Genomic DNA, 27,220 nt, shown 5'->3' with positions numbered 1-27,220 from the left:
AGTTTCATTTGGGGAGGGAGTAGTAAGCGTGTCTGCATCAGTCAGACTGACTCAGTCTCATTTTGGCGGCTGTTGTGTATAGCCTGCAAAAATTTTTTTGAAGTGTTGCTGTTCTGAGTTGAATTGGAAGTGACAGCATTTTTTGTTGGAGTAATGATTTTACTGATCGTGAAAATGCGTGTGGGCACCTGAATAAACCTCGGGGGCTGCCATGGTGCCTGCGGGCACCGTATTGGTAACTTGATCTAAACTCTACGTGAGACTACCCTCAACCCTGACACAACATAAACCTAACAGCCTAACCTGCCACAAGTAAAGCAGGGGAGCCATGGCAGCCAATGTCCTGCTTCTTTAAAATGTTGTCTATGTATGCTCAAAGGTCCCAGGTAGAGGGCCTTTCCCCCTGCTACAGAAGACGACAAAAACCCGCACAGTCTGTACCAATCTGACTATGGGATAAAATTGCTTCCTGACTCCAGATATAGCAATTGGTCTGACCCTGAGCAGAGGGGCAAGACCCTATAGCCAGGAACTTCTGGCTTTGCTCCTAGCAGGAGAATCAGCACACCCCAGTTGAAGTCTTCAGCCTTGGATGTAGCCAGCACCCAAAGCCTCAGAGGAGGCTTAAAAACACCCTGACACATGTAGCAGAAAACGGGGGATGGGCGGGAGCAACCAGTAAAGCCCAGAAGCATGGGAAATACCCATGGTAGAACATAGGCATAGCTATGCGTAGATCATCCCCAACCAGTAGCAACCTCTTCTTGAACTCCTCGAGTGATAGAGTCCACAACTTCCCTAGGCAGTCTCTTCCACTGATTTATTCTAACAGTGACAAAGTTTCTCCAGATATCTAACTAAATTTACTTTGCTACAGCTTCAAGCCATTAGTCTGCATTCTTCTCTCTGCAGTAAGAGAGAAAAGGCGCTTTCCCTCTTTTTTTTATTGGCAGCCCTTCATGTATTTGAAGACTGCTATCATATCCCCTCTTAAGCACCATTTCCACAAGCTGATCATCCCTATGTCCTTCAGCCTCTCCTCATATGACCTGCTTTCCAAGCCCTTGGTCATCTTTGTTGCCCTCTCCAATTTCTCCACATCCTTTTTAAAAGATGGAGCCCAGGATTGCACAAAGTCCTTCGGATGAGGCCAAAAGTGCCCAGTAGAGAGGCACTATATCACCTTCTTTCTTGCACCTAATGCTTCTGTTGATGCAGCCCAAAACTGCATTTGCCTTCTTTATGCCTGCATTGCACTGCAGACTCGTATTGAGTATGTGGTCTACCAAGACTCCCAAGTCCTTTTCCATACAGCTGTTATCCAGCCAGGTGTCCCCCATTTTGTGTTTTTGAGTATTCTTTCAGAGGTGTAGCACCTTGCATTTGTTTGCATTGAACTTCATCCTTTTAGCTCTAGCCCAACTTTCCAGTCTGTGGAGATACTTCTGAATTGTGCCTGCATCCTCCAATGTGTTTACAATCCTTCCCAGTTTTGTATCATCCACAAACTTGCTCAAGAATATTTCTGTGCCAGCATCCAAATAGTTTATAAATGTGTTGAACCGCATTGGGTGCAGGACAGTTTCCTGTTGAATTCCACCTGAAACCTTGTGCCATTCTGATATGGACCCATTAATAATTACCCTTTGCTTACAGCTATTGAGCCAGTTATCTGTCCACTTTGTAGTAGTTTTATCCACCCCGTATTTCTCCAGTTTGTTTATGAGAAGGTCATGTGGGACCTTGTCACAAGCCTTGCTGAATCAAGATACACTATATCTATAGCATGCCCTTCATCCACCCAAGTAGTTACTTTGTCAAAGAAGCAGATCGGGTTTGTCTGACATGATTTGTTTCTTATAAATCCATACTGACTCCTTGTGATCAGCCTTTCCTCCTACAAGTGCTTAAAAATGGCCTTCCTTAGGATATGGTCCAGTAACTTAGGATATGGTCCAGCAGCAGCCCTGGACTTCAGGAGGGCGGATTTCAATGAGGTAAGGAGAATAGTCGGGGAGACCCTGAGGTTCCGGAGGGGAGAGGAGTCGGGTGTCCAAGAAGAGTGGTCATTCCTTCAGGAAACGATCCTCCAAGCCCAAGGGAGGTAATCCCATCGCGGATCAAAGGGGGCAAGAGGGCACAAAAGCCCCCTTGGCTCACCAAAAGCTTACAGGAACGTCTCCTAGCTAAAAAGGAGGCATACACCCAATGGAAGGAAGGGGCCATCACCAGGAGGACTATACCTCGGTTGCTCGGGGCTGTAGCGGGGGTGGTCAGGAAGGCCAAGGTGGAGATGGAACTGGGACTAGCTACCTGGATCAAGAACAACAAGAAGTCCTTTTTTAAATGCATAGGGGATAAAAAGAAGGTACTGGGTAACATAGGGCCTCTGCAAGACATGCTAGGAAATCTGGTTGTTGCACCAGACAGCAAAGCTAGTCTATTTAACAATTCCTTTGCCTCCATTTTTCTAAGCAGGGACCGGGTCACCCCCCCCACCCACCAGGACCCCCATAGGACCCAGGGGAGGCACACACAGGCCTAGGGTCAGTGAGGATCTAGTCAGGGAACTTCTGGAGGGACTGGACGTATTTAAATCAGCTGTTCCTGACAATCTCTACCCCAGAGAGCTGAGGGAATTAGCTGAGGTCATTGCAGGACCCTGGCACGGCTTTATGAGCACTCACGGTGCACTGGCGTGGTGCCACAGGACTGGAAAAGGGCCAATGTGGTTCCTATTTTCAAAAAAGGGAGGAAGGAGGACCCAGGAAACTATAGGCCAGTCAGTCTTACCTCGATCCTGGGTAAGCTTTTTGAGAGAATTATCCTGGCGCATGTCCGCGAGGGGCCAGCAGGGGAGATTATGCTTAGGGGCAACTAACACGGGTTCATTAGAGGCAGGTCCTGTCAGACCAACCTGGTGGCCTTCTATGACCAGGTCACAAAATCCTTAGATGCAGGTGTAGCAGTGAATGTAGTCTTTCTGGACTTTAGGAAAGCCTTCGACACTGTCTCTCACCCCATTCTCATTAAAAAACTAGGGGACTATGGCATCAACACATACACAGTCAAATGGGTCACTCACTGGCTGGAGGGTTGCACCCAGAGAGTGGTGGTGGATTGGTCATTTTTGATCTGGAGGGATGTGGGCAGTGGGGTTCCGCAGGGCTTGGTCCTTGGGCCTGCACTGTTCAACATCTTCATCAGCAACTTGGACGAGGGGGTAAAAAGCAGCCTGTTCAAATTCGCAGATGACACAAAGATGTGGGGGGGAAGTGGGCACACTGGAAAGGAGGAATAGGTTGCAAATCGGACCTAGACAGGTTACAGGGGTGGGTGGATGAGAACAGGATGGGTTTAATGTGAAAGGTACTATGCCTGGGGTGGGGAGGGGAGAACAAGCAGCATACCTACAGGCTGGGCAACTCCCCTGTAGTCAGTGCAGAGGCAGAAAATCATTATTGATGCCAAAATGAATATGGGTTGACAGTGTGGGGACGCGGTCAGGAAGGCCAACCATACCTTGTCATGCATCCACAGATGTATCTGAAACAGGTCCAAGGAGGTGATCCTCCCCCTCTATGCGACACTGGTCAGGCCGCAGTTGGAGTACTGCATCCAGTTTTGGGTGCTGCACTTCAGGAGGGATGTGGACAACATGAAGAGGGTCCAGAGGAGGGCCACTCGCATGATCAGGGGTCAGCAGGGCAGGCCCTACTAGGAGAGGCTAAGGGACCTGAACCTGTTCAGCCTTCACAAGAGAAGGCTGAGGTGGGGTTCTAGTGGCCATTTACAAACTAGTCAGGACCAGCAGGCATTGGGGGAGTCCTTGTTCCCCCCCGAGCGCTACCAGGAGTGACTAGAAATAATGGTCACAAGCTGACAGAGGGTAGATTCAGGCTAGACATCAGGAGGCACTTCACTGTCAGGGCGGCTAGGAGCTGGAACCAACTTCCAAGAGAAGTGGTGCTGGCTCCTACCCTGGGGGTCTTTAAGAGGAGGCTAGACGAACACCTTGCTGGGGTAGTTTGACCCCAGTACTCTTTCCTGCCATAGCAGGGGATCAGACTTGATGATCTGCTCAGGTCCCTTCCAACCCTACCAACTATGAAACTTTCCAGGTATTGAGGTGAGGCTAGCCAGTCCATAAGTTCCTAGGGTCCTCCTTCTTGCCTTTTTTTGTTTAAAAGAAGGGACACTGCGTGGTATGTGGGAGATTGCCAAGGGCCCCGAGATCCCCTCTGCTAGTTCCTTCAGGACCCTGGGATGAAGCTCTTCGGCCTTGCTGACTTGAATTCATTCAGACCCAACTAAAGCATTCTGGATATCTCTTTTATCATCTCCTCCCTCAGCTTGCCCACTTCCCTATCCAGATAATCCCTATTAGGTGTCTGACTGCAACCTAATTTTTTGAGAAGACTGAGGCAAAGTAGCTGTTGAATACTTCCATCTGCTTTGTATTTTGGATTAGGAGTTCTCCCGGGCTTGTTAATGGCAGACCCACAACTTCCTGGGTCCTTCTTTTCTGGCCAACATACTTATAGAATTTCTTCTTCTTGTCCTTAACCTCCTTTGCCAGTTGTAGCTCATTCTTTATCTTTGACTTCTTGATTTTGTCCCTGCATGTTCTTCCCATTTCTTGGTAAATGTCCTTGGTGACCTGCCTATTTCTCCATTGCCTGTATGCCTCCCTGTTGCATTTGTGGTATTTTAGAAGCTCCTTGTACAGCCACATTGGTCTCTTGTCATTTTTCTTGTGCTTCCATTGTCTTCGAACAGTTTTTTGTTGGGCTTCTAATACTGTGCCTGTTAAGCTCTTAGTCCTTTGTGGTGCCTTTAAACATCAGTCTATCCTCCCACAACACCATGCTCTGAGTTGGATGAAATCTTCTTTTTTGAAACCTAGTGTCCTAATTTTGCTGACTTTATGCTTTCCCTGCCTCAGGATCTCAAATTTTATTGCATCGTGATTGGTTCCTCCTGAATTACCCATCACCTTCACATCGTCCACCAGTTATCCTTGTTGATCAGGATAAGATCCAAGATGGATAATCCCCTAGTTGTATTCTCTACTCTCTGGAACAGAAAGTTGTCCTCCACACAAATTAGAAATTGGCTTGACATTTTATGTCTGGCTGCCTTGTTCTTCCAGCAGGTGTCTGGAAAATTGAAGTCTCCTATCGGTACCATCCCATATCTTAGCATAAGAAAACACAAAGGGATTTTTCCAGTGAGAATGTGCTCTATATATACTAAATGTAATAATTTAGCACGTGTTAGTGTTTTGAGCATAAAATGTTTTTATAAGTCCTTGATTCAATTGGAATCATACTAGTATGTGACAAGATTAATACGCTATCTAAAAGATGTCTTTTTAATAAACTTTTTAGTTATGCCGTCCAGCTTAGAAGACAATGTTGTGCATATAATTTATATTGGACACAATTCAATTTGACGGTGAATTTTTTTAATTATATTTGGATGTCTCCTACTCTTACTCGGTACCATATTTTACTCACCTACTACACCCCACTTTTTCCTAAAAATTAGCCTTCCAAAATTGGGGTGTGTGTATTTTAAGTGAAGAAGCTGATTTTCTGTCCTGAATGAATGCATGGAGATGCTGTAAAATGTCTGCTACTCCCTCCACCCCTGCCCCTCTCTTTCCTTCAGCATGGAGGGGGGGGGGGGCAGCTCAGGGACCAGGGGAAGTGGTGCAGCTAAACTCTGCTTTGTTCCTGCTCTACCCAAAGTTTAAAAACAGCTGGCTGGCAGCAGGAGTAGCATTTCTATTCAGGAAGTGCAGATGGAGTAATTTGATTTCATGGCTGATTATAATCTACCTGATTCCTGCCAATTATTTTTCACTCTGCAGGTGTTGATGACCATCTCTGCTTCTTAATGGTTTTAATGTTTCATTAATCAAGGTATACTTTTTGCAGCAATTTTGCCATCTGTTAGCTACTTGTGGTCTCTCTTCCTATCTTACAGCCCTGAAGACTGTTTTTAGCTCTCTCTCAAAATCTTAGATCCATCCATGGTATCCACTCGTCAGCAGAAGTTAGTTTCAGCTAGTGCTTGAGCAGCTAGGAACTGCTGAATGTTTAGCTGTGAAAGGGGTACCTTTTGCCTGAGTAGGAAAGGGACAGCAGGGGAGCTGAGGAGTAGTCTCTGTCACTGCTATTTGTGACCATAAATCTGGAAAGATCTTTTTTTCTTCATTCTGTCTTCACAAAAACAGGGTGTTCTCATTTGGGGGCATGTGGTATGTGAGAAAATATGGTATGGTTAATCTTTTCAATAGGCAAAGTAACAACTTTATTTACTTGATTCCAAGGTAAGGTTTTCCCTGCCTCAGGTAGTAACCCCCTTGCGACCTCTGCACTCCTGTCTAGCCCCATCCTGCAGCCTCAGGCCCTCCCCTGCCCCCACTGCTGCTTTTGCCCCCCCACCTTGTCCTCCCTCCCTTCCCTTGGTCTCTTCCTACCTCCAAGTCCCTCCCTTCCCCTTCCCCTTGCTCCAGTACCAGTAGGCCTGGTCCCCACTCCAGCCTGGGGCACAGAGCACAGCCCCAGCTCAGCTCCATAGCAGCAGAGCCAGTTCCATGCTGCTGCTGTGGGGCTGGGCTGAGGTTGTGCTCTGTCCCAGGCTGGAGTGGGAATGGAGCCTGCCAGCCTCGGAGCAAGGAGAAGTGGTGGGGGCAGGGGCGGACGAGAGTCGGAAATTGTTGGGGTAGAGATAGAAAAGGGGGAGAAGGCTTGGGGCTAGGGGGGGCAGGCACAAGGGGAGGTTAGTTGGAGGGGGACAAGGGTGCAAGATACATGTCCCCTACTGCCTGTCTCTGTTGCTGCCCCCCTCCCCCCATATACGCACACACTGCTTTCCTTCCTGTTGTGGAGATGTATTTAAGATGGTCCTCCAATGATTAAAATTCTATATGTGGTAATACATTTATAAATTTTCCACGCGTAGCATCTAATTACTGGGGGGTTGTGTTAAATTCAGGGTCATCTTGGATTTGGGTAAATATGGTAGTTTAGTAACAAGCACAGTTTATTTTCATGGGTGCTGAATCAGCAAAGTAGGAAGCAGATTCTGTATGTCTGTTAAATTATCCATAGCAAGTCAGCTTGACATGCTTTTGATAAGCCTCTGTTTATGGTAGAAGGTCTAAAGTATGTGCAGTATTGGTAAATGTTTAAAAATATCAGGAAATAGATCTCAACTTAGTGGTCTTTTTTTCAAAAACTTGATAAAATTTCTTTGAACTTGTGACAAATTAATGTTGATGCACAATAGAATATAGTCTCTTTTGGCGATGCCAAGCCTTTACTGTCCGTGGATTCCTAGATGGGCTACTCAGGATGAAGGGCAGTAATGATCCCAATAAATAAGGCTACTTATATACTAATAGTCTCTTATTAAATAATGCATACAGTATTACTTGGAGTGCAAATGAAAAGTCAACCCCACTTAGGCACTATTTAACAAGGATTGCATCAGTTAATGGAGTGGCATTGTAATTGAGGAAGTGGGGGATAAGTGTGTTGAGATCATGTAGGGTCCTACTATTTTCTGATGAAGGATGCACAGAGATGGACTGTCATGTTGGTAACATGTAGGTACTCCTGTTTCTTTTCCCTTTAGTGGCACAACAGCCTAAATAGCTGAAAATCATGCAAGTCAAAGGATCTCAGAGAAGTTGATGTCCAAGAAAAGAGCAGCATTGACTTCAACAGAGAGATTACAAAATGCATGCACTTCATAGCTATAGGAACATAGTGCCTAGAGCACATATTTTGTAATTCTGTCCTTCTGCCATGTCCTTGAAATTGTTTTGGCCCTATGATAGGTTGGGTTTTTGTTCAGCCAGTTAAGTTTCATTCCTGTCCATCACATTAGATCATTCTCATCAGGCACTTTGTGTAGAAGTGCCCTCTGTTACGAAACTTGTTTCTCCAGTAGGAGGAGGAGTAATGGCACCAGAGAGAGATACACTTGTGAGAAGCTGGGGGGCAACAGCAGTGAGTTATTAGGGGATACAATGAAGCAAAACCCATGATTTCCCTTTTTATTGGAAAAACTGTAGGAAAATTCTGATGGGACATCATGAAGTTTTCCTTCTGTTCCTACATTTTCTGCAGAAGTCACAGATCTGTTTTTTCTGAATTCTTGGCACTGAGCATGGGTTATAAGAAAAGTAGTAGTTGAGGGTACAGGGCAGGCCTGTCCAATTGGTTGCCTGTGGGCTGCATACAACCTGCAAGGGGTTATTTTTTGTGGCCCCAAGGCTCGCACCTGGCTGCCACTCCCTTCATGGTTTTGGCTGCAATAGGAGTTGGGGGCTCTGGGCTCACTTTCCCTGATTTGGCTTCTGCTTCCTACTTCCACCCCATTGGACAGGATGGGGCAGAGAGGTGTGGCACAGCCTGTGCACTGGAGCCCATGGCCCAGTGGCTGTCTAGGGTGGCTGGGAACTTAAGATGGGTCTGAATGCATGTGATGTAGCTAAGGGGGAAGCACTTAGGTGCCTGGGGGGACCTGTGGCTCACACTGGTGTGGCTCATGCAAAGTGCAGCTACCACTGGTGTGGCTAGCAGGGTATCTGGCCCCTGGCCACTTGCAGGTAGATAGTCCTAATGTAATAACTGCTCTGTACCATATCCAGTTGCATGTAAAGAGGCTGATTCATATAGTGTTCTTAAGATCCACTGAGCTGCTTCTGGAAGTTGGCAAGAAGACCCTGGATTTGAATTCAATTACTACATCCTTAGGAAGGATTAAGAATTTTTTTTCTCCCATTATGTTGGTGGATTCTGTTGCTTTATTTTATATGCTTAGATTTCATAGACATTAGGGCTGGAAGGGACCTCAGAAGATCGAGTCCAGCTCTCCGCCATTTTTTCTAAGACCTTCCCCAGGATAGAGGTCAGGCTGATGGGCCTGTAGTTTGCCGGATCCACTTTCCTCCCTTTCTTGAAAATAGGCACCACATTGGCCTTCTTCCAGTCTTTGGGCACTACATGAGTGTGCCAGGACTTCTCAAAGATCCGTGCCAGGGGCTGGGCTATGATGCTCGCCAGCTCCTTGAGTACCTCGGGGTGTAGATTGTCAGGGCCAGGTGACTTGAAGGTATCCAGCCTCTCAAGGTGTTCCTTCACAAGGACAGCATTGATGGAGGGCAGGGGATCTCCCTCACCCGGACCTCCCTGTCCCATAGTGGGCATGGGCATCCCATGGGACTAATGAAAGACCGATGCAGAGTACCCATTTAATAGGTTGGCTTTTTCCTGGGCATCAGTTGTCAGTTATCCCATCCGGTTTAGGAGGGGTTCAGTGTTGCCCTTACTTTTCTTCCGGCTCCCCACATATATGAAAAAGGACTTTTTATTGTCCCTTCTAGTTGAAGCTAGTTGGAGTTCAGTTGCAGCCTTGGCTTTCCTGGTTTGCTCCCTGCAGGACCGGACCAGTGCAGAATATTCCTCCTTGGAGGTGAATCCCATCCTTTGTAGGTCTGTCTTTTTAGCCTCAGGAGATCTGCTAGATCCCTGGAGAGCTGAAGGGGGGGGAGGGGGGGGCTGCTGTGCCCTCTTGCTGCCTTTCCTCCGAGATGAAATAGAATTAGTTTGTGTATTGAGGATCGCTCCCTAGACTAACTAGCTGAGCATGACCAAAAGTCTTAATAAATAGAAGTAAATGGGAAGGTAATAGTACTTTTATTATTTTATTTGCTGTTTTTTATTAGTTTTAAGAGAAGAAACAATGGGGAACTATGTAAATATATCTTGTTCTTATGTTTGGATTGAACATGCTCTTGTTTACTATAGCCAATAGTAGATTCTCTCTACATCCGTTTCTCATATTATTTATGATCAGGGGAGGAGGCATAATTGGAGTCCCTGCGTGTTTGAGTGAGGGAGATACAGAAATCTGGAATATGTGAATTCCTTTAGGGGCATGATCTCAGATTTCCTGCTGATTGCCAAACATTTCATGTAACATTAAAGACAAAATGATAAAATAAAAATGAAAGATTTAAGTTCCTATTGAAAACGTTGACAGAATAATTAGGTTACTTTGAAAGGATTTGATTCTGTTCAATCTGCATTTTCCAACAGAAAATTTAATCTCTCTTTTGTTCCAGTAAAAATAAATAATAATAAATAAATAAATAAATAAATAAATAAATAAAAAGAAAAATATATTGTTCTTTTAATGTGAAATGCCAGTCCTAATGTATTTGGTGATATGATATCTATATTGCATAACTATACATTTCAATAAAATGTATAATAGATGCAAGGGACTTAAATGTTTAGTTTTGAGCTGGCTGTTGTTTTTTCTTTAAACCACCTGAAAAAATTTTTTTTTTTCCTACAGGTAAATTGGAGCATTCATACTCTTCAGAAACAGAGGTAAGAGAAGTTTCATAATGTTATTAATTCAGCACATTGCTTGCTACCTGTTTGTCAATAAAATTGCTTTTAAAATATTTTTAAAATATCTTTGCAAAATCATTACACAAATGTAAATTTTATGTATGGCTTGTATTAATGCAAAATGAGCGAGTTCTTTACTGCAGGGTATTCCATCCCATATTCAGAAACAGCAGGAAGAAAAACAATGGGAAAGGCAAACGTCTTCCAAGAAAAAGACTTAAGTTAAATTTTGTAGGAAATATATATTTCACTTTTCAGTAATTTTAAATTAGTGTTTTGCATCATGCTTTATTTTATAGTTTCTTTCTTAAATTATTTCTTATTTACACTTATTAGGTCAAAGCTGACAATGGATTATATAATTATTGCATAGTATTTAACATCCAGTTTGTTGAAAGTTTGGGAGAAATCCCCAAGTTCACCATGTATCTCAGTAAAGTATTTCTAATTTTAAATTAAAAAAAATTTTTCACATCAGAATCCAGAAATAAAGAAAAAACTTTGTAAAAATAATAGTGCTAGGTTTTCTAGGCCCAGGAAATAATAAATGTTTTGTGATCTGTAATTGTTTTGCCCTGTGAGGTAACTGACAGTGGAAGTATTATCATTATAATGCTGGTAACTAAGGTATTTTAGCATGTCATAAACTGTATAAGCTGTTTGAAATAATTTTGACCTTTATATTAATGGATTTGTAACCATTTGAATGACTTGTGACAGCTACAGAACCATTTAGCTTTTCTGTTGGACATTAGTGCTAATAAGAATTGTGAATTTTCCTATAAAGGTTTATGTAGAAGATTAGAAATAAAAAAAAAAAGGGGGTATTTGTGTGTCTGTTGCTTTCATAAAATAACGTGTTCTGAATTGAGTATGCATTTAACTGATATTGTTTAGCCCTGCAAACAGTATCAATATTTTTGTCACAGCAAATAAATATTGTGTGGAATACAAAAATGATCTTATTGTATTACTGTTATGTGCAAGAATTCTAGTCATGGGCCAGGACCAAATAGTGCCCTTAAAATTTTATATATTCAGTTAGTGGTGGCACTTGTATAAGAAGGTGGCATTAATTTTAAATATTAAATTAATTTTGAAATATTCTTTATCTGTTGATTGTGTCCTTTGCCTAACGTGCTTTTAAATTTTGTTTTAAAAATATTTGATACATAATTAGAATAGATATATTTTAATTCTTCATATTTGGTATAGTACAGGGCCATGCAGACTGTATGCTCAATGCAGATAACATCTTCAAAGAAAACGTTATTGAAATGTATGCATTTTAATACTAAGGTACTGTATGCCAGATTCTAGATTCTGGGTTTTGTATATGTGTAATCTGGCCTCTGATAGACCGGTGGGAGCTGTCCCGATGACAAAATTCTCAAATGGCAAAAATTAGTACAGTTTTATAATGCAAATTTTGCAGTTCTGTCTCCTGGGTACAACAAGGGAATGTCAGCTGTGAGTTGCGTAGAGCTGCATCTCCCCTACAACAGTTCTTAGTTGGAAAAGACCTATGGTTAATTGCAGGGTGGATTTGATTTAAATTGATTTAAATCACTGATCAGGAAACCTCAGTTGAATCATTGTTTTGTACAAAAAGTGCATTCTTGTTGTTTGATATCCTTTATTCATTTAACTTCTTGAAACTTTGCACTTTTAGAGAAAGGTAAGGGCTTGACTGTGTACACAAGCTTGCAGAGAGACAATAGGGCTGATGGGTGGGTAATCAGGTCTGTTATCTCATCTCCGTATACTGCTGTTAAGAAGGATGTTATCTCTGGAGACAGCAAACTCTCACTATGCCTGAAGAAGGGTGTTTGTACCCAAGAACTATTTAGTTGGTCTAATAAATGATATCACATCTACCCAAAGAACCTTGCCTGCCTATGATCTCTGAAGACTTAAATCCACAGTCTGAGAACTAAAACTAAGCATCACAGGGATGGCTTAATGGGATCTTCTAGACTGAGCACAGAGTCCCATTGGGTAGAGTGGTTGTCTTTAATCTTTCCTAATCTATAGGGGAACCTCTGGGAGCCCCATAAGACTGGGCCCCTAATATAGTTCATGGCCTGTTGTGACCTATTTATAAAATTTCTGAAAAGGTTGCATGAATATGTTGTCTCAAACAGTATATAATTAGAAGTTATAATCCCTATTCCATGATGATATCTTTGAGCTTTAACTTAAATTAAAGCTAACTTTATACACAGTTGTTTTTTTTAAAAGCATCTTAAAAAAAAAAAAAAAATATATAAGGAGGCTGCCCCCAGGCCTTTCCTCAAACTTGGTTCCACTGCTCTCAAGCTTCTGGCTGGGCCTGTATGCTCTACAGTGCCCAGTTGGGCACCCAGAGCCTTATGGGCCAACTGTGTGGCTCTGTAACCTCCTCTTTACTACACCGCATGCCTTGTGGGTGTTACCAGTAGGATGTCCCTTTGTTGAGGCCTCAGCCCCCTTGGCTTCTACCCCTTCAATCTAATTAGGTCTATCAGCCTAGTTCTACTGGATAGGCTCTGGCTTTGAGTCACTAGCTTCCCTCATCTGTTCACAAGTTACCAAGCCCCTGGATCCTGTATAATGGGCCCCTGGCCCCTCTGTGCATGTGCCCTTGCTGGTGCTGGGCCCCTCTGTGGCTCACTTAGCACTCAAGCCTTGAGCCTGCCCCTCTGGACACCAGTGAGGCTTCCACCTCCCCTACAGCCTCTTCCACAAACCACTGGTTTTCCCCAACATAAGCATAAGCCCCAGGCTATAACAGAAATATCAGCATATAGCAGCCTTCTGCCCCTTATGAGTATAAACCCTTACTTACTTAGCATCCTGTGATTCCCCTGGGCAGGCACTCCTTCCCCAATGGCAACCAGGGAGAGAGCACCCCTGCTAGCCCCAGCCCTGGGCTTAAATGCTCCCCTGGTGCTGCCTGCATCTGGTCATCTGACTGGCTGTAGGTGCTGGCCAATTACCTCATTAGCCAGTCACCCTGGCAACCTGCAGCTGCAGCACCCTGCCTGCCCACAGAGCTCCCTTGCTAGGCTGCTTCACTCTGTAAGTAACAGAGAGGCTGGGGCTCTTTGTTACAGTAATATTGTACAATGACCAAGAATGGTCAACATTTTAGAATTTTTTTTTTCCATTGGAAAATGAGATTTTGTTTAAAGTTTAAGTTTTAACTGGAGAAAAGCTCAAATGAAATGTGTTGCAATGGCTGGAACTGAAGTTAAATAAAATAATTTTGTTTCTGGATGCGTTAAAACATAACTCTTCATTTACTTGAGCTTCTGTGATGCTTCATTTGAATTGGGGGTGTGGATCTTATGATTAAGGTGATCATATTTCTTGAATCTCAGAATAGGATAGGCCTCCCTCTCTTCTGCTCTCCTTCATGCTCAGCTGTTTCTGAGCTGCAGTCTTAGCAGAGCATGCTGGTGAGCAGGGATGTATTTTGTGGGGAGACATCTTTTTCAGGGTCTCATCAATTTCTTCATATGAATGCTTTGGTTTCTAGTGGAGCGGTTCCTGAAAATGGGGCAAAGCATTCATTTGTAGATACCAAAAGGACTCCTTGGGTCTGGTCTTTAATGAGTTTGCTTTTAGTTCTGCTCCATTGACATACAAAATTTCCCGAGATGTCACTGTTCTGCCTGTGGTTGAGTTACTGAAATGACAGCCAAAACACATCCATTTGGGAATGTCAGAAAATTTTGCTTCATACAGAAAAGTGGAAAAAAATAAAATGTTGCTATTTCTGTATTTGAAATTTCTGGAAACTTTTTGGTCAGAAGGAAGTTTTTGATATTTCAAGTTTTTGTTTGTTTCAGTTCAGGAGCGGGGAAAAGATGATGTAAGAATATCCAATATTTCCCTTTAATGGAAACTCCATTTTTTTAATCTGATCCAGCGAGAACTACTTTTTAGTAACTGCCTTTTTTCCTAAATTATTTGCTCTTCTCTGATCTTTGTTAATTTGAAGGCCCTTTCAGAGACCCGGTAACAGGGCTTCAGTATTTTTCAGAACAAATGTTCATTAAACTTTTGCCTAGTGTAGAACATTTGAAATAGGCATTGCATTTGTTTCATGCTAAGTGTTGAGTGGTCTAAGAAAATAGGAGATCCATACTGATCAAATTCAACCTTGATGTAAGTACCAGTTAGTTTTAGCACACTATTTTCTTTGTGAAATATATGGTGTACAAAGAACATGTTGCAGCTGCAGTCTGTAGATGGGAGGAAGGAAGGGCAAAAGAGGTTAATGTAATCTGTTTGAATCTGGCTAACCTTGTTTTGTAGCTGAATACTACTAAATTATTTTACAAAAGCGTTGAATATAATTTAAGCAATGTTTGCATCACTCTTAAAGACCTGTAATACTTGGTGAAAAGCATTCTACTAAATGTAAAATAATATTAATTGTAATTAATATTTTATTGTTCCTTGTTTGGGGTGCAAATTATGAAGTTGTCTCATACTCCTACTAAGAAAAAAATATATAAAATATCACATTTGTGTCAGAGCCAAATTTTAGGTAAGCCATTCAAAACAATGATCTACATAATTTTTAGTTCAGTATCATGAATGATGTTTTATGCCACATGACAAGTTAGTTATTTTTAGAAATGTTTTAAAGACTCGTTTTTACATGTATCATTTTTACATGCTTTTGTAAATAAACATTTTCATTACTACTATTACACAGATCCCCAAATTGCAAAAAGTTCTAAATCTGCTCTGCTTCAAAATGATGTCACTGATACAGCGGAGTATTTGAAGTGGTTACCATATCTTAAACATTTAAGTTATTTTATTTTTCATGGAGGAATTGAAAATTTGATTTTTCCTTTGGAAGATAAAAAGTAGATTTAGGCATAGTAGTGGTTCAAATTTTGTCTGCAGCTAAATACAAAATTATTATTATTATGTGGCTGTGAGATGAGTCATACTGAATATCAAACACTTATAGATCTCTAATGAAAAATGGTAATATATACTTAACAGAACCAAAAGTGGCATTTCATAAAAAGAATGTTATCATTTTGCATTTAAAAATACATATACATGTATATTAAAATGAGTGATGATGCAGATAATATAGGAGAAGTATATTATTAGTTTTAATAACTGTTGAATGTAAATCAAGTGTAGTATAATGATTGAGGATGAAAACAATGCAGTAAAATTTATATCCTAGCAATTAATCTGTTTCATCCACCTACTTTTCACCTATTTCAATAATGAGGAGAGGCAGGAGAGCTTTCTTGGAAACAGCTTCAGTTAGTCACTAGCAAAATACAGGTCCAGTTCAGTTGCTCCTAAAATAGATTTTAATTACAAGGAGATTTTGCAATGAAAAAATGCAGACATAAAACTAACTGCAGTATAATTTCCTGGATGAGGCTGGTAATATTATGAAAGCTTTTGGTTACAGACAAAGTTAAGAGGAGAATTAGTATGTACTTAGAAATATCCTTAGAAATCCTGCTAACACAGTTTCTATAAAGAACCATCTCACAGTCTTCTGACTTTTCTTGGGTTTGTGAAATCACAGTTCAGATAGGACATGATCCTGTGAAATTCTGAGCTCACTTCACTTCTGGGACTTGACTTAAAGGCTTAAGGCTTCTGGGACTTCACTTAAATGTATGAAGCCTAAAAGAAATAAGACAAAAAACAGAGCTGTTAAAAGGGCTAGATTATCAAATGCAAGATTGTAACATAACCATCTTTTTCCATCCTACCATGCAGCTGCATCAAGTAAGATTTTCAGATTAGTTTGGCTAGAATATGCTGTGAATTAGGCAATTTTGTCCATATTATCTAATTTTTTTGTCAGTTCTTTGATTTCAGAATGCTTATTTTATAATAAATATTAGAATTAAAAACTTAAATGCTACTAAATGGCAGTTACCATACTTTATTTACTGAGCTCAAAGTTATCTACTGGTTTAAGTTATCAATCTTGACTCTTGCCAAAGATAAAGTAAAACTTTTAATAATTAAAAAAAAATGCACCTCAATATCAAGACTTAAAATAAATCAGAGAAGGAATAGACAGTAATTAATGATTAATGTTTTCCCCACCCTCCAAATTTCCAGATAAGGTTTTTTGCTGTGGTGAATACAAACCTAATAAAGGCTGAAAATGCACTTGACTGCAGGTAACACTTTTACCCCATTGTGGAATTTACTTTCAGGTTATTTTGTGAATATAAGATGAACTAGAAACACCTATAGATTTCTGAATATATATGATTCCACTAGTTTCTGACAGTCTTTCCCAACGGTATAATTTTGTCTTCTAAGCTCAGATAAAAAACTTTCTCTTCCTCACAATTCTCAATGGTGCCAGCTATCAAGATGAACAAAAAAGTTGGAGATGAGGCAAAAAGATGTAGAAGTTAATGAATTAGGTAGAACACAGAATGGTGGAAGGAACTACGTTCTTTTGAATCCTAGCCTTCTGCTTGAACCCTCATTAATTTTCTTAGTGTTAGATGGTGTGTAAAAATGATATATCAGCTTTTAGTTCTCCAGTTTGAACTCTTTCAATCTAAAAATAACTTCCTCGTTCCTTGACTCACGATTTTTATTGACTTGTGATTGGTGTCCACCTATCTTAGTTTATTTCCTCATTCAAACCAGTATTTCTTCATTGATTTAGAGGATGGTAATTATATATATAAATTGTCATAATTAATTTGCAGATCCAGAGGCAAACCCAACACAAGCATCTGCCTAATGCAGAAAAGCAAAAGAATCAACTCTCCTGCTGACCAGAGCTAGTTGCAATAGAAAAATAACCCCCCCCACAATTCCCTCTTTCTAATTTTAAATATTTTACAAAGACACATATTTTAAAAAAGCAGCTGGAGAAGTATTTTAGCAGAAGAGAATGGTGTACCATATTACTTGAGTACTCTTTCTCCCTGTTCCCTCCCTCTGTAGAATGACACACACAATCAAGAATCTGAGCAGGGGAGGATTTCTTTTGGAGATGTAAATGGAGATGTAAAGCTTTGGGTTTCATCAGCTTCCATATTTATCCTTTCAAAAAGTAAACAAAATAAAAAAAATAATTTTACCCCTTCTTTCCCATTTTTTTAAAAGCTGTATCCTCTGCACGTTTTTCTTTCTTCTCTTCTTCCCTGCTCCAATGACAAGTTGGGTAGGGAACAAATAGCTAGTACAATTTAAGTTAAAATTTCTTTTGGAATTTCCTGCACCTAAGAGATCGTTGAGAATATCACAGTCACTTCCAGCCAGATGACTTGTAGTACTTTGTGGAATAATGTAGAAGTAGGTAGAAGTATTAGACTAGCTCTTTCTTATATTAGAACAAGAACTTAATAGGAAACTTGTTTTTGACTACAGAGGGATCATACAACCTTCTACCCACTTTTTAGGAAAGTAAGGAGCAGTTTTTGAGCTTGCTATTAGGTATCTTCATATAGAAGTATTGCATTTGTTCTTGAGCTGCTGTTTCCTTCTGGGTATTCCTTGGTAATACAATTCTTCCACTACAGGATATGAGTAACTTCTTCTGGCTAAAGTAGGAGCTATTGGTATCAAATGAGAGATGAATTAATATCTCTTCTGATCAAAGTTTAAGCCCTAGTAGTTATATATTGTGTGTGTGTGTGTGTGTGTGTGTGTGTGTGTATACATACAGTATAGTCAGTATGGAAATCTAATCTTTATAAAAGAAGAATTATTTAATTATATCCCCCTTTTTCCTTAGAGTGGCTCTAAGACGGTCAGTGTTCAGAGTGAGTGGGAGTGCAGTACAGTTGAGTATTTCACTTCTCCCCAACAGAAACTCATAACAAACAAGTTTCCTGACTCTTAAACCACTGACAGACAGTTAATGGCAAGATGGGACCTGATCCTCAGTCCTAACAGTCATGTCTCCTGCCATGATATATGTGCATGGCTAGAGGTGCGATTATGGGATCAGGGATCGGGTCCCAATTGCATCCTATTGCCAATGCAGGGCTCCCAGGCTCCCCCTTTACTGACAAGTAGCAAGCCAGGTGCCCAGTGCACCTGTGGCTGGGAGTGCCAGTCAGCTGATTGGTGCTCCCAGCCTTTGGAAAACAACCTGGGTCATCAAGTCTCTAGTACACCCCTGAGGCCTGGAACACCAATCAGCTGACTGATGTCCACGCTGGGAGTACACGCTTGGAGTACACTGGAGTCCTTCTCAGAGGGCTGGAAGTGCTGCTCAATGGACTGGCGCTCCCTAGGCTGGGAGCACCAATCAGCTGACTGGCACTTCCAGCTTGGGGAGTACACTGGTCCCATGTAAAATTTAAAGCTCAATGGAAACCAGTCAAAAAATGATTGCACATATATTACATGCACATAATTCTGTGTCGTATTCCCTGTTTTATTGTACCATTAATTGCATGAACATGTGGCGGGTTACTACTTAAGACGTGATTAACTAGTTAATCACATCTTAAGTATAACGTCTGCCAAGGGCCTTATTTAAATGCCAGTGCTGTTGTCAATTGATTTGAAAGGGGAAAAATATGGCAAACTAAAAAAATAGAGCTGAAAAGGACAATTAGTTAAGGGGAAAAAAGGGGAGGCGGGTTTAAACTGAGAAAATCTGTTGTCTATTATACCTTCATTGTTTTGTAATGCCTGTGTATTTCTCTTGAATTTTAACATTCAAGTCAGTGTTAGATAAGTTTCTTCCCCCCCCATTCATATGTTTTCTTACATGGAGCCATTCTCTGTTTATTTAGTTTCCCTTCCTTGCTTAGTTTCTCTTTGCTAAGAACCAAAAGGGCTGGTACGTTTTGGTCACAGACCACAAGTGGGTCCAAGTAATCTCTGAAATCTCTAATTAGGGAAAGGCTTCCGGTGTTATCTCATCATAAAATTCATAAAGTTATTACTTAACCAGTTGGACAGTAACCTTGCTGTCAGGTTGAGCAGGTTAAGGTGGTTAATTCAGAAGTATTCAGTATTGCCAACCACACACGCTCAGAATTCATGAACTTCCTCACAGTGTGCGTGTCTACACGAGAGGTTTACTGTAGAGTTGCCTAATTAGCTCTGCAGTAAACGTCCGGTGTTTACACGTGTGGCCCTATTAGGTTGCAGGAAACAAATAGACTCCTCAGGAGGTTAGTACTCGTAAATTCAAGTATTATCCTGCTGTGGTTTTTTTTGTGTGCAGCAGCTCACATGTAGATGCTGACGGGGCTAGGTGGGACATGAGGGTGCTTCAGTGCGGGGGCTGCCTGCCAGCTAATCCTGCATTGGAGCACCCTTGTGCCCTAGCCATCTCCCCTGCAGCTTGTTGAGCTGGGATGGAGCAGCTCCAGGCTGCCAGGCTGACCCCCTCGGGCCCTGTGCCAGCTGGGGCTGCTCCTACACGGCTCACTGTGCTGAGGTCTTGGGAACACTTTCAAACGCGGCTCCTGGAAACAATAAACTCTGGTGTGGCTTGTGCTGGAGTTTATTGCTGCAAATTAATTGCACGTGTAGACGTGCCCACTATGTCATGTGGGGTTTGCTAAGACCAAAAGGTTTATTATTGTTGTTGTTAGTAGTAGTATTAATAATCATACTACTACCAATAATACTATAAAAATAGTTCTGTTTTTTGTGTGATCTGGTACAGTGCAAGTCTTTTCAGTTTCTGTTATAAAGTTAATTTTGTACCAAAAAAATACATTTCTGTGCTTTTTCTGATCCTGTGGCGTGTCCGTTCCATGTTCTTCCACAGAAGCATTAATTTCTCTACGTGTAGTAGAGACATGTTTTAACCAGGATTCCAGTGTAAATACGCTAAAGGCAGTCAAAAAGCTTTAACATAGCTCAGCCTTGGTAGGAATTGGAGAAATTGAAAATGTTTAGGACAGAACTGTTATAGATCGGCATTTTTTGTCTGTTTCATGCATTGTGTTTCCTGATAAGAAAATGTTTGCTGCTTAAGAAAAATCTTTCAACAGTTCTTTTACTACTGTTGTTATTATTATTATTCCAGATAAAGGCTATACACAGATATTCTCTGTCACATTCCATTTTTTCTATTAATCAATGTTAAACACATAGCACTTCCATTACCTTGGGCAATTTACCTTTACCAGAAAGTTAAGGCTAAATAATTAACCACGACAACCTGGCTGCTTATATGCAGTATTGCCAGCCCCACAGTGTCAAAAATCATGAGGCAGACTCTTAAAAATCAAGAGATTTGGCATGAAATGCTTTTTGAAGTGTATGTGTATGTGGGGGGTGGGTATTTGTGAAGGTGTGAGGAGCTGTGGGGGTGTGTGGGGTTTGGAGCCTGGTTAAGGGGGATGGTCCCTGCCCACGCTGGCAGGATACAGGGTACTGTGGGTCAGGAGTGAGGCACAGTGGCAGGGCTGGGGGGCTGTGGCTTGGGAGTCACACACACACACACACACACACACACACTTCCATGACAAGCCCCTGCCCCACTCCCTCCCTCACCATGAGGGCCTCGATCTACACCCCCACCCCCGCATCTCTTCCCTTTCCCCCTTCCCCTCCACAGACTTACCAGATCAGTGTGCTCTACATGCGCCAGAAAAAAAAAAATTCCTAGATTTGATCTTTCTTTCAGGAGATCATGAGTCAGAGTTAATTTGATTTGGAAATCAGGAGGCTTGTGATTTTTTCATGAGAGTTGGCATTACTGTATATGTATTAGAAGCCTAAGGTTTGGTTAAGTAGGAATATATTATACAGGTTTCCTCCGCTTTATGCGAGTTTTCTTTGTGCGAATTCGCTCTTATGTGATGACCCTTTTTATTTCAAATATTTGTTATATGCAAGGTAAATTCACTCTTATGCGATTGGTGTGGTGGAAGGCCGCAGTCAGCTGCTTTGTGCGGTGCATTGTGGGAGTGACGCATACCAAAATATAGTCTCCTGTGTGGATCTGTGCTCCTCGCTCATTGTCTCACGTGTTGCTATAGTTGCCATTCCCATTATGATAGTGGTCTGTGCTTGTGTGCACTGTCTGCCAGGGGCAACATGCAGGGGATGCACATGGGTGCACATGCGCCTCCTGAGCATGGCAGTGCACCCTCTTCAAAAAAGCACCGCTGACACTGTTGACGGTGCCTCAGGGCAGTCGCCACTTGCCACCCTGCTGCCAACGCCGCTGGTGGTGTCTGCAGGCAGTCTGCAATCCCTGCTGGCCACTGCTGACACTGCCGGTGGCAGCTGTGGGTGGTCAGCATTTGCCCTCCCCCCGCCACCGACAGCACCATCGGCAGCTTTGGGAGCTCCCCTGCTTATAGCCGCTGAGCTCCTGCCACCGCTGTGCCTCCCCAGCCACCGGGGGCATGAGTCATTCATGCTGTCTGCTGTTGGTGAGTACCAAAATTGTCTTGTAAAAGTGATAGAAAAGTGGGTCTGGGGGTCAGTCCAATCGAGATCTTGGAACATATCCCTATTTGTTACATTATAAGTAGGTTCCCTTTATGCAAATTGAGTTATGCACTGTTTTCCAGGAATACATGTACAGCATAAAATGAGGGAAGTCTGTAATTATGTTTTGACAAATTTGGCATAGTTGATCTTCCCATGCTCTTCTAAAAAGACACCCAATTCTTCCTGGTCCCCTTCTTGCCTTTTTTTCAACACTATTGCCGACTTCCTTGCAAGGTGTCTGCCCTTCTTTCCATATTCCGTTATATCCATTAGGGTTCATTCATTTACTGTCTTTTTCCTTCTTCCTCGCTCAATCTCCTAATCTTTTGTTCTTGTTATTGCCTCTTTCTGTAACTAAGTACCAACAATATTGTCTCTACCCTAAATATATCCCCCTTACTTTAAGCAAGCCCTCACTCAAAGTAACCACATTAGGGATCTAGGGATTGTTTTGTGGGTGATAATTAACAAAGCAATTTTATAATTTTCTGAAAATCATTTTGCTTTCTTACTGAATAAGAGTATTTTATCAAAAACAAAACCCCCCCAAAAAACAAGTTGGAGCCTGTTTGATCCCAGTAGAGTTTTTTGTTACTATTTGTATTATGACTGTGCCAGGAGACCCCAAGTGATATTTGTGTTCTTTTGTTAGATGCTGTATGTAAATATAATGGATGGTGCTTGCTCCAAAGGACTTGCAGTCTAAGAATCCAATACAACATTGGCTTGCATACATGCCTAACTTAATACACTGTAAATAGTCCCAGAGATTTTAATAGGGCAAGTCTTGAATAGGAAAGCATAAAAGACAGACAAAGGCTGAGAGAAAGCAATACTATTTCCATTTTACAGAAAGAGAGATGAGACGCAAAGAGACTTGCTTGGTGTGATGTAAGAAGTGTGTGGCAGAGCTAAATTTTGAACCTAGTTCTTTGTAGTCCCAGTCAAGTGCTGTAATCACAAGATCAGCTTTTCCCTTTTGAATTCTAAATACAGTCTGAAAAAATGCCACCAATACAGTGCTAAGAAAATAGTAATCTTTCAGTATGACCGCATCAAAATATAGTGGCTCTGCTGCTATTCAGCCTATCCTTTTTGCTGTGTAGTTGCTCAACTGCTTCATCATAAAAAAGGAGAAATATATTTGTTCCAGGGCTCTACAGATTCCTGAAAAGAAGGATGTTGCAATTCAAGTGTAACAGCAGAAGCATTTTTTACTATTTATGTGCTAACATTATGCTCAGCACTGTTCTGCACCATGAGACAACTGCTACACCAAAGTTCCCAAAGGACACTTAAGACAGGCAGTTATTTAGACACAAACATCTGCTGAGGATTCAAGACTACATCAGTAAAAGAGTCCTGGAAAAATAAAAAATGGAAAGGCTTTAGAGAAGAAAGGGTGTATTAAGGAAGGATTTTTAGAAAAAGGATGCGAGAAAAGGGACACGTTCCCAAGCAGATGGGACAGAAGGCATAAGAAGGTGAGAGTGGACTAAGGAAACAAAGGTAGCCTTTGCATTGCTGCAGCACTTAGAAGAATAGTCAAATAAATGAAATGGGTTGTGACTAAAACAGTAGAAGATGCATTACCACTTTACAGAGTTAAAGTCAATACAAACATAGGTCAATGAATTTAAATAAAATAATATCTGTGTTAGAATGAGTTAAAAAATAGTCATACAAGAAATATAAGTGAGTTAGATGAAATGTTGAGGCTGAAGCTGTTAAAATCTAATGTGATAGAATTAAAATCACAATAATTTATTCTCCAGATTTTACTATCCGTTTATTTTCAGCAGCCGCAGTGTGAAATGAGATATATTTATTAGAATAGCATCTTCTTATACATTATCAATTCTGTGCAGCATTTCTTCAAAATAAAGCATTTCTATACTTCATCAATACTTCCAAGTGTCATATAGAAACAAATGTGGTCAAACTAATGAGATTGCAAACTGCTTTTCCTCAGTGTCGCATCCTTTTTTGTTTTTGAAGGAGGCAGTCTCTTAGGTCTTCATCCTTCAAAAATATAATATTGACAAACAAGGTGGAAAAAAACACTCTAACAGCTGGTTTTCCTTTTCTGTCTTGACACAGATATTTATATGATGTGGGTTAATCAGCTTCTTTTATATCTGTACTTAAATATATATTGTGGTATACAACCATCAAAACATCATTTACATTAGATGGCTGATATGTTGTAATCTTTGTTTGTTTTTTTTACATAGCCAGTTACATTTTTATAAAATATTTATCTAAAAGTTTCTGAAAAGCTTTCAGATAATGTAGGGAAACTGTTTATCACACAATCTATCCCTATTTTTAAACTATAGTAAGAAAGTTCATCAAATGCTTCAGGCAGTTTGACAGGTACATCCTTAGTAGCTCTATTGTACTGATGCCAAGGAGAATTTGTTGGCTTAGAAACCTATTATTTTTATTTTTAGTTGTAAAATTTTAATGGAGATTAAGAAACAGAAAGATATGTACCTGTGTCCACATGGGATTGCCAGATTCCTATTTGAGTAATTACATTTTCCCTAATACTTTGTCTACTTTGGCTTCAAAGGAATAGGATTTTCCTCATTTCCTGTATTGTAGTTTTTGTGTGTTATACATGGTTTGATTCCAACCATAGACAATTTCATAACACTCGCAAATAATTTTTATAGATGTAATTTGTAAAGTATTCTGGAATTATCTTTAGATTAAGAGGTTATATACATTTGTTTATGTATAAAGTGTATTTATATGTAGAGACCTACTGAATTCATGGTGGAAGTGGGCTGGGCAGCAGCTCCTTTAATCTTTCAGTTTGCCCTGCACCCCCCCCCCTTCCCCAACTATTGGCAGAGGGGCCCCTCTGCTTGCTTCTGATTGGCAGGGAGGCAAAAAACTGTGGTTTTAAATATGGCACCATTTTTGCCTCTCAGCTGCTCAGCAGCAAGCAACAGGGCAGCAGGGGCCACTTAGCCAGTCAGCAATAGGAGGGGTACACAGGGGAACTTGCAGGATTAATGGAGCTACCACACAGCCCAGTTCTGCCATGATTTCGGTAGGTCCCTATTTATATGCATATGCACAAAGTATTTCCCGTTTTGTTTCTGTCACGGAAAAAAACCCACTATTCTGTATATGGAAGAAAGAATATTTGTATATATTCCTTTAAAGTAAAGAAAAAAGGAAAGTTTAATTTTTTTGAAACTTTACAGCAGGAGTCAGTGAACACCTCATAGACAGGGAGCAGTGTAGAATTCTGTGTCTTTTTGATGAGCTGTGCTGGAATGTCATGTTATATACATTAAGCAAGCAAAATACAGAGACTAAATTATTTGGGACAACTGTTCCTTCTGAAATAAAACCCTCATTTCAAGGTATATAGGACCTTGTGACTGATCACAAGTTTATAAGATGACAAACAGTTGAACCTGATACGTAACATTTGTAGTGATTAAAAGCCATAAGACCTGTTTATTAATTTTTTTAAATCACATTTTATTTTAATTTAGTCAGTTTCAGAATTAAATGAAAAAAGAGCTTTATCAATATTTGATGTCATTAGAACCAGTTCAATTTATTCCCTTTTCTGGCTTAATTGAGGTTGTTATTTATTTGTGATATAGCCTATGATAAACAAAGCATTTTCCAGATGTAAAAGAGAAACTGAGAACTGGTAGTACATCACATATGATCACTGTTTTATTACCTGCAAAACTGTTTTCTGTCTCAGATGGCCGGAGCCGACTTGAGGTGATTTAGAAATTACTCGGTCGTTGGGTGGGCTGGTGAATGGAGAGGCAGACAAAGCGTATTGGTTGCAAAAAGCTTTACTTACGCCACTAGTAGTCACGACACAGGTGGTCCGGTCGCTTAAACAACTACACGAGTTGCTCCAGCTGGCAAGGCTCAGGCCAGCGAATCCGTACACGAATCAGGCTGGCAGGGAAAGGGTACGTTGAGGGATGGTGCTTGGCGACGGGGAGAAGGATCGATAGGTAATCAGGCTATCGATCAGCTCAGCCGCAAGTCAGGAATCTTCAAAGGCACTCTGCAGCATGCTCAAAGTTCTCCGACTTGGGCGGAAGTCGCACAGAATTTTATACGGCTAGCAAGCCAATCGTTAGCCGCTACATAGGAATAATTTAGAACTGGCCAATAGCAGGACACAAATTTGCATGCGAATGGCGGGAACTCTCTTGCACCGGGGTTTTCTGTTGCAGCAGAAAACTTTTGCTGTGCACAGAGACTCTCATGTGGCGGGAAAATTCCATCGTGCTGAGGCACTAAAATCATTGGGTTGTGACATACCCCCTTGCCGATGGCACAACTGGAATTTTAGACACATGAGCACTTTATAAGGAATTTTCGTTCTAGGATTCACTGGCCTTACGGAGCTTAAGCAACCAACAATAATATATATATATACAAATAAACAATTTTACAGACCGGTCTTTTTAACAAACTATAAAATACAATAACTTAAACATATAACAATAACTATTGGTCATCATCTGATTGGAGAACATCTGTTTGGGACTCCTCTCTTTTATCAGTCAGTGAAATGCGGTTCATAACAAAATAGTTACCGCGAGACGTCCGTCTTCTACCATAGCAGACAATGCCAATTAAAATACTTCCCAGTACTTGAAAGAGACTTACACTTACTGCACTACCGATGATGGTACCCCAACTGCGTCCCTGAATTACTGTTGAGGTTAATGCTGATGCTAAACCCGTAATGCTGTTAGTTGAAGGATACCATAAAACCGTGGGAGATCGTGTGGTAGTGATAGTAGAAAGATCTAATACGTGAATAGTCTTTTGATCGCTTCTTTGACCAAGGGAATTTATCACCCTACAAATGTAAGTCCTGCCATGATTGTGAGTTAATGGGCTATTGAAATGCAGAGTATTGTTTACAGACAGTAAGCCTTTAGGCCATTGTCCATCTAATGTGGCCCAGGTAAACTTTATAGGTGGCGGGTTAGAATTAGCATTACACTTAAGTTGAACATTTCTTTGTTCAACAAACCAATTCTTATTATAGCCAGTTATTGACACTTCAGGAGCATATTGGATGTCTAGTACGTGAGAATACCTTATTTCCCTGTCCAAAGCTGGGTGTTTCACAATACAAGTTATACGCCTTCTCCTCGCAAATTTAGTGGGAATGATCTTATATTGGCTTATAACTGTTACCGTTCTATTTGGAAAGGAAATCAAACTATTTTCTATTTTACCAAAGTCTCTTTCCCAACTTATATTTGCAGCGGGTTTTCCAGTGGCTGCTGTACAGATAGCTGCTACTGTCCAATTTCCATCATCTATTAGAGAATTTGGCCCCTTGG

The 27,220-nt window shown here is 41.1% G+C and overlaps 1 protein-coding gene across 2 annotated transcripts in view; it reads left to right on the top strand.

Annotated features, from left to right (window-relative positions):
* SPIRE1 (spire type actin nucleation factor 1) overlaps nt 1-27,220 on the top strand; it is a 201,546-nt gene that overhangs the window by 24,776 nt on the left and 149,550 nt on the right. For both annotated transcript variants that reach the window (XM_019490406.2, XM_014606609.3), the window contains exon 2: nt 10,381-10,415. In XM_019490406.2, coding sequence (XP_019345951.1) covers nt 10,381-10,415 — 35 coding nt within the window. The remainder of the gene's footprint in view (nt 1-10,380; nt 10,416-27,220) is intronic.

This window comes from Alligator mississippiensis, chromosome 3, assembly GCF_030867095.1.
Source record: "Alligator mississippiensis isolate rAllMis1 chromosome 3, rAllMis1, whole genome shotgun sequence".
NCBI lineage: Eukaryota > Metazoa > Chordata > Crocodylia > Alligatoridae > Alligator > Alligator mississippiensis.
This window is presented reverse-complemented; position numbering and strand designations above follow the sequence as displayed.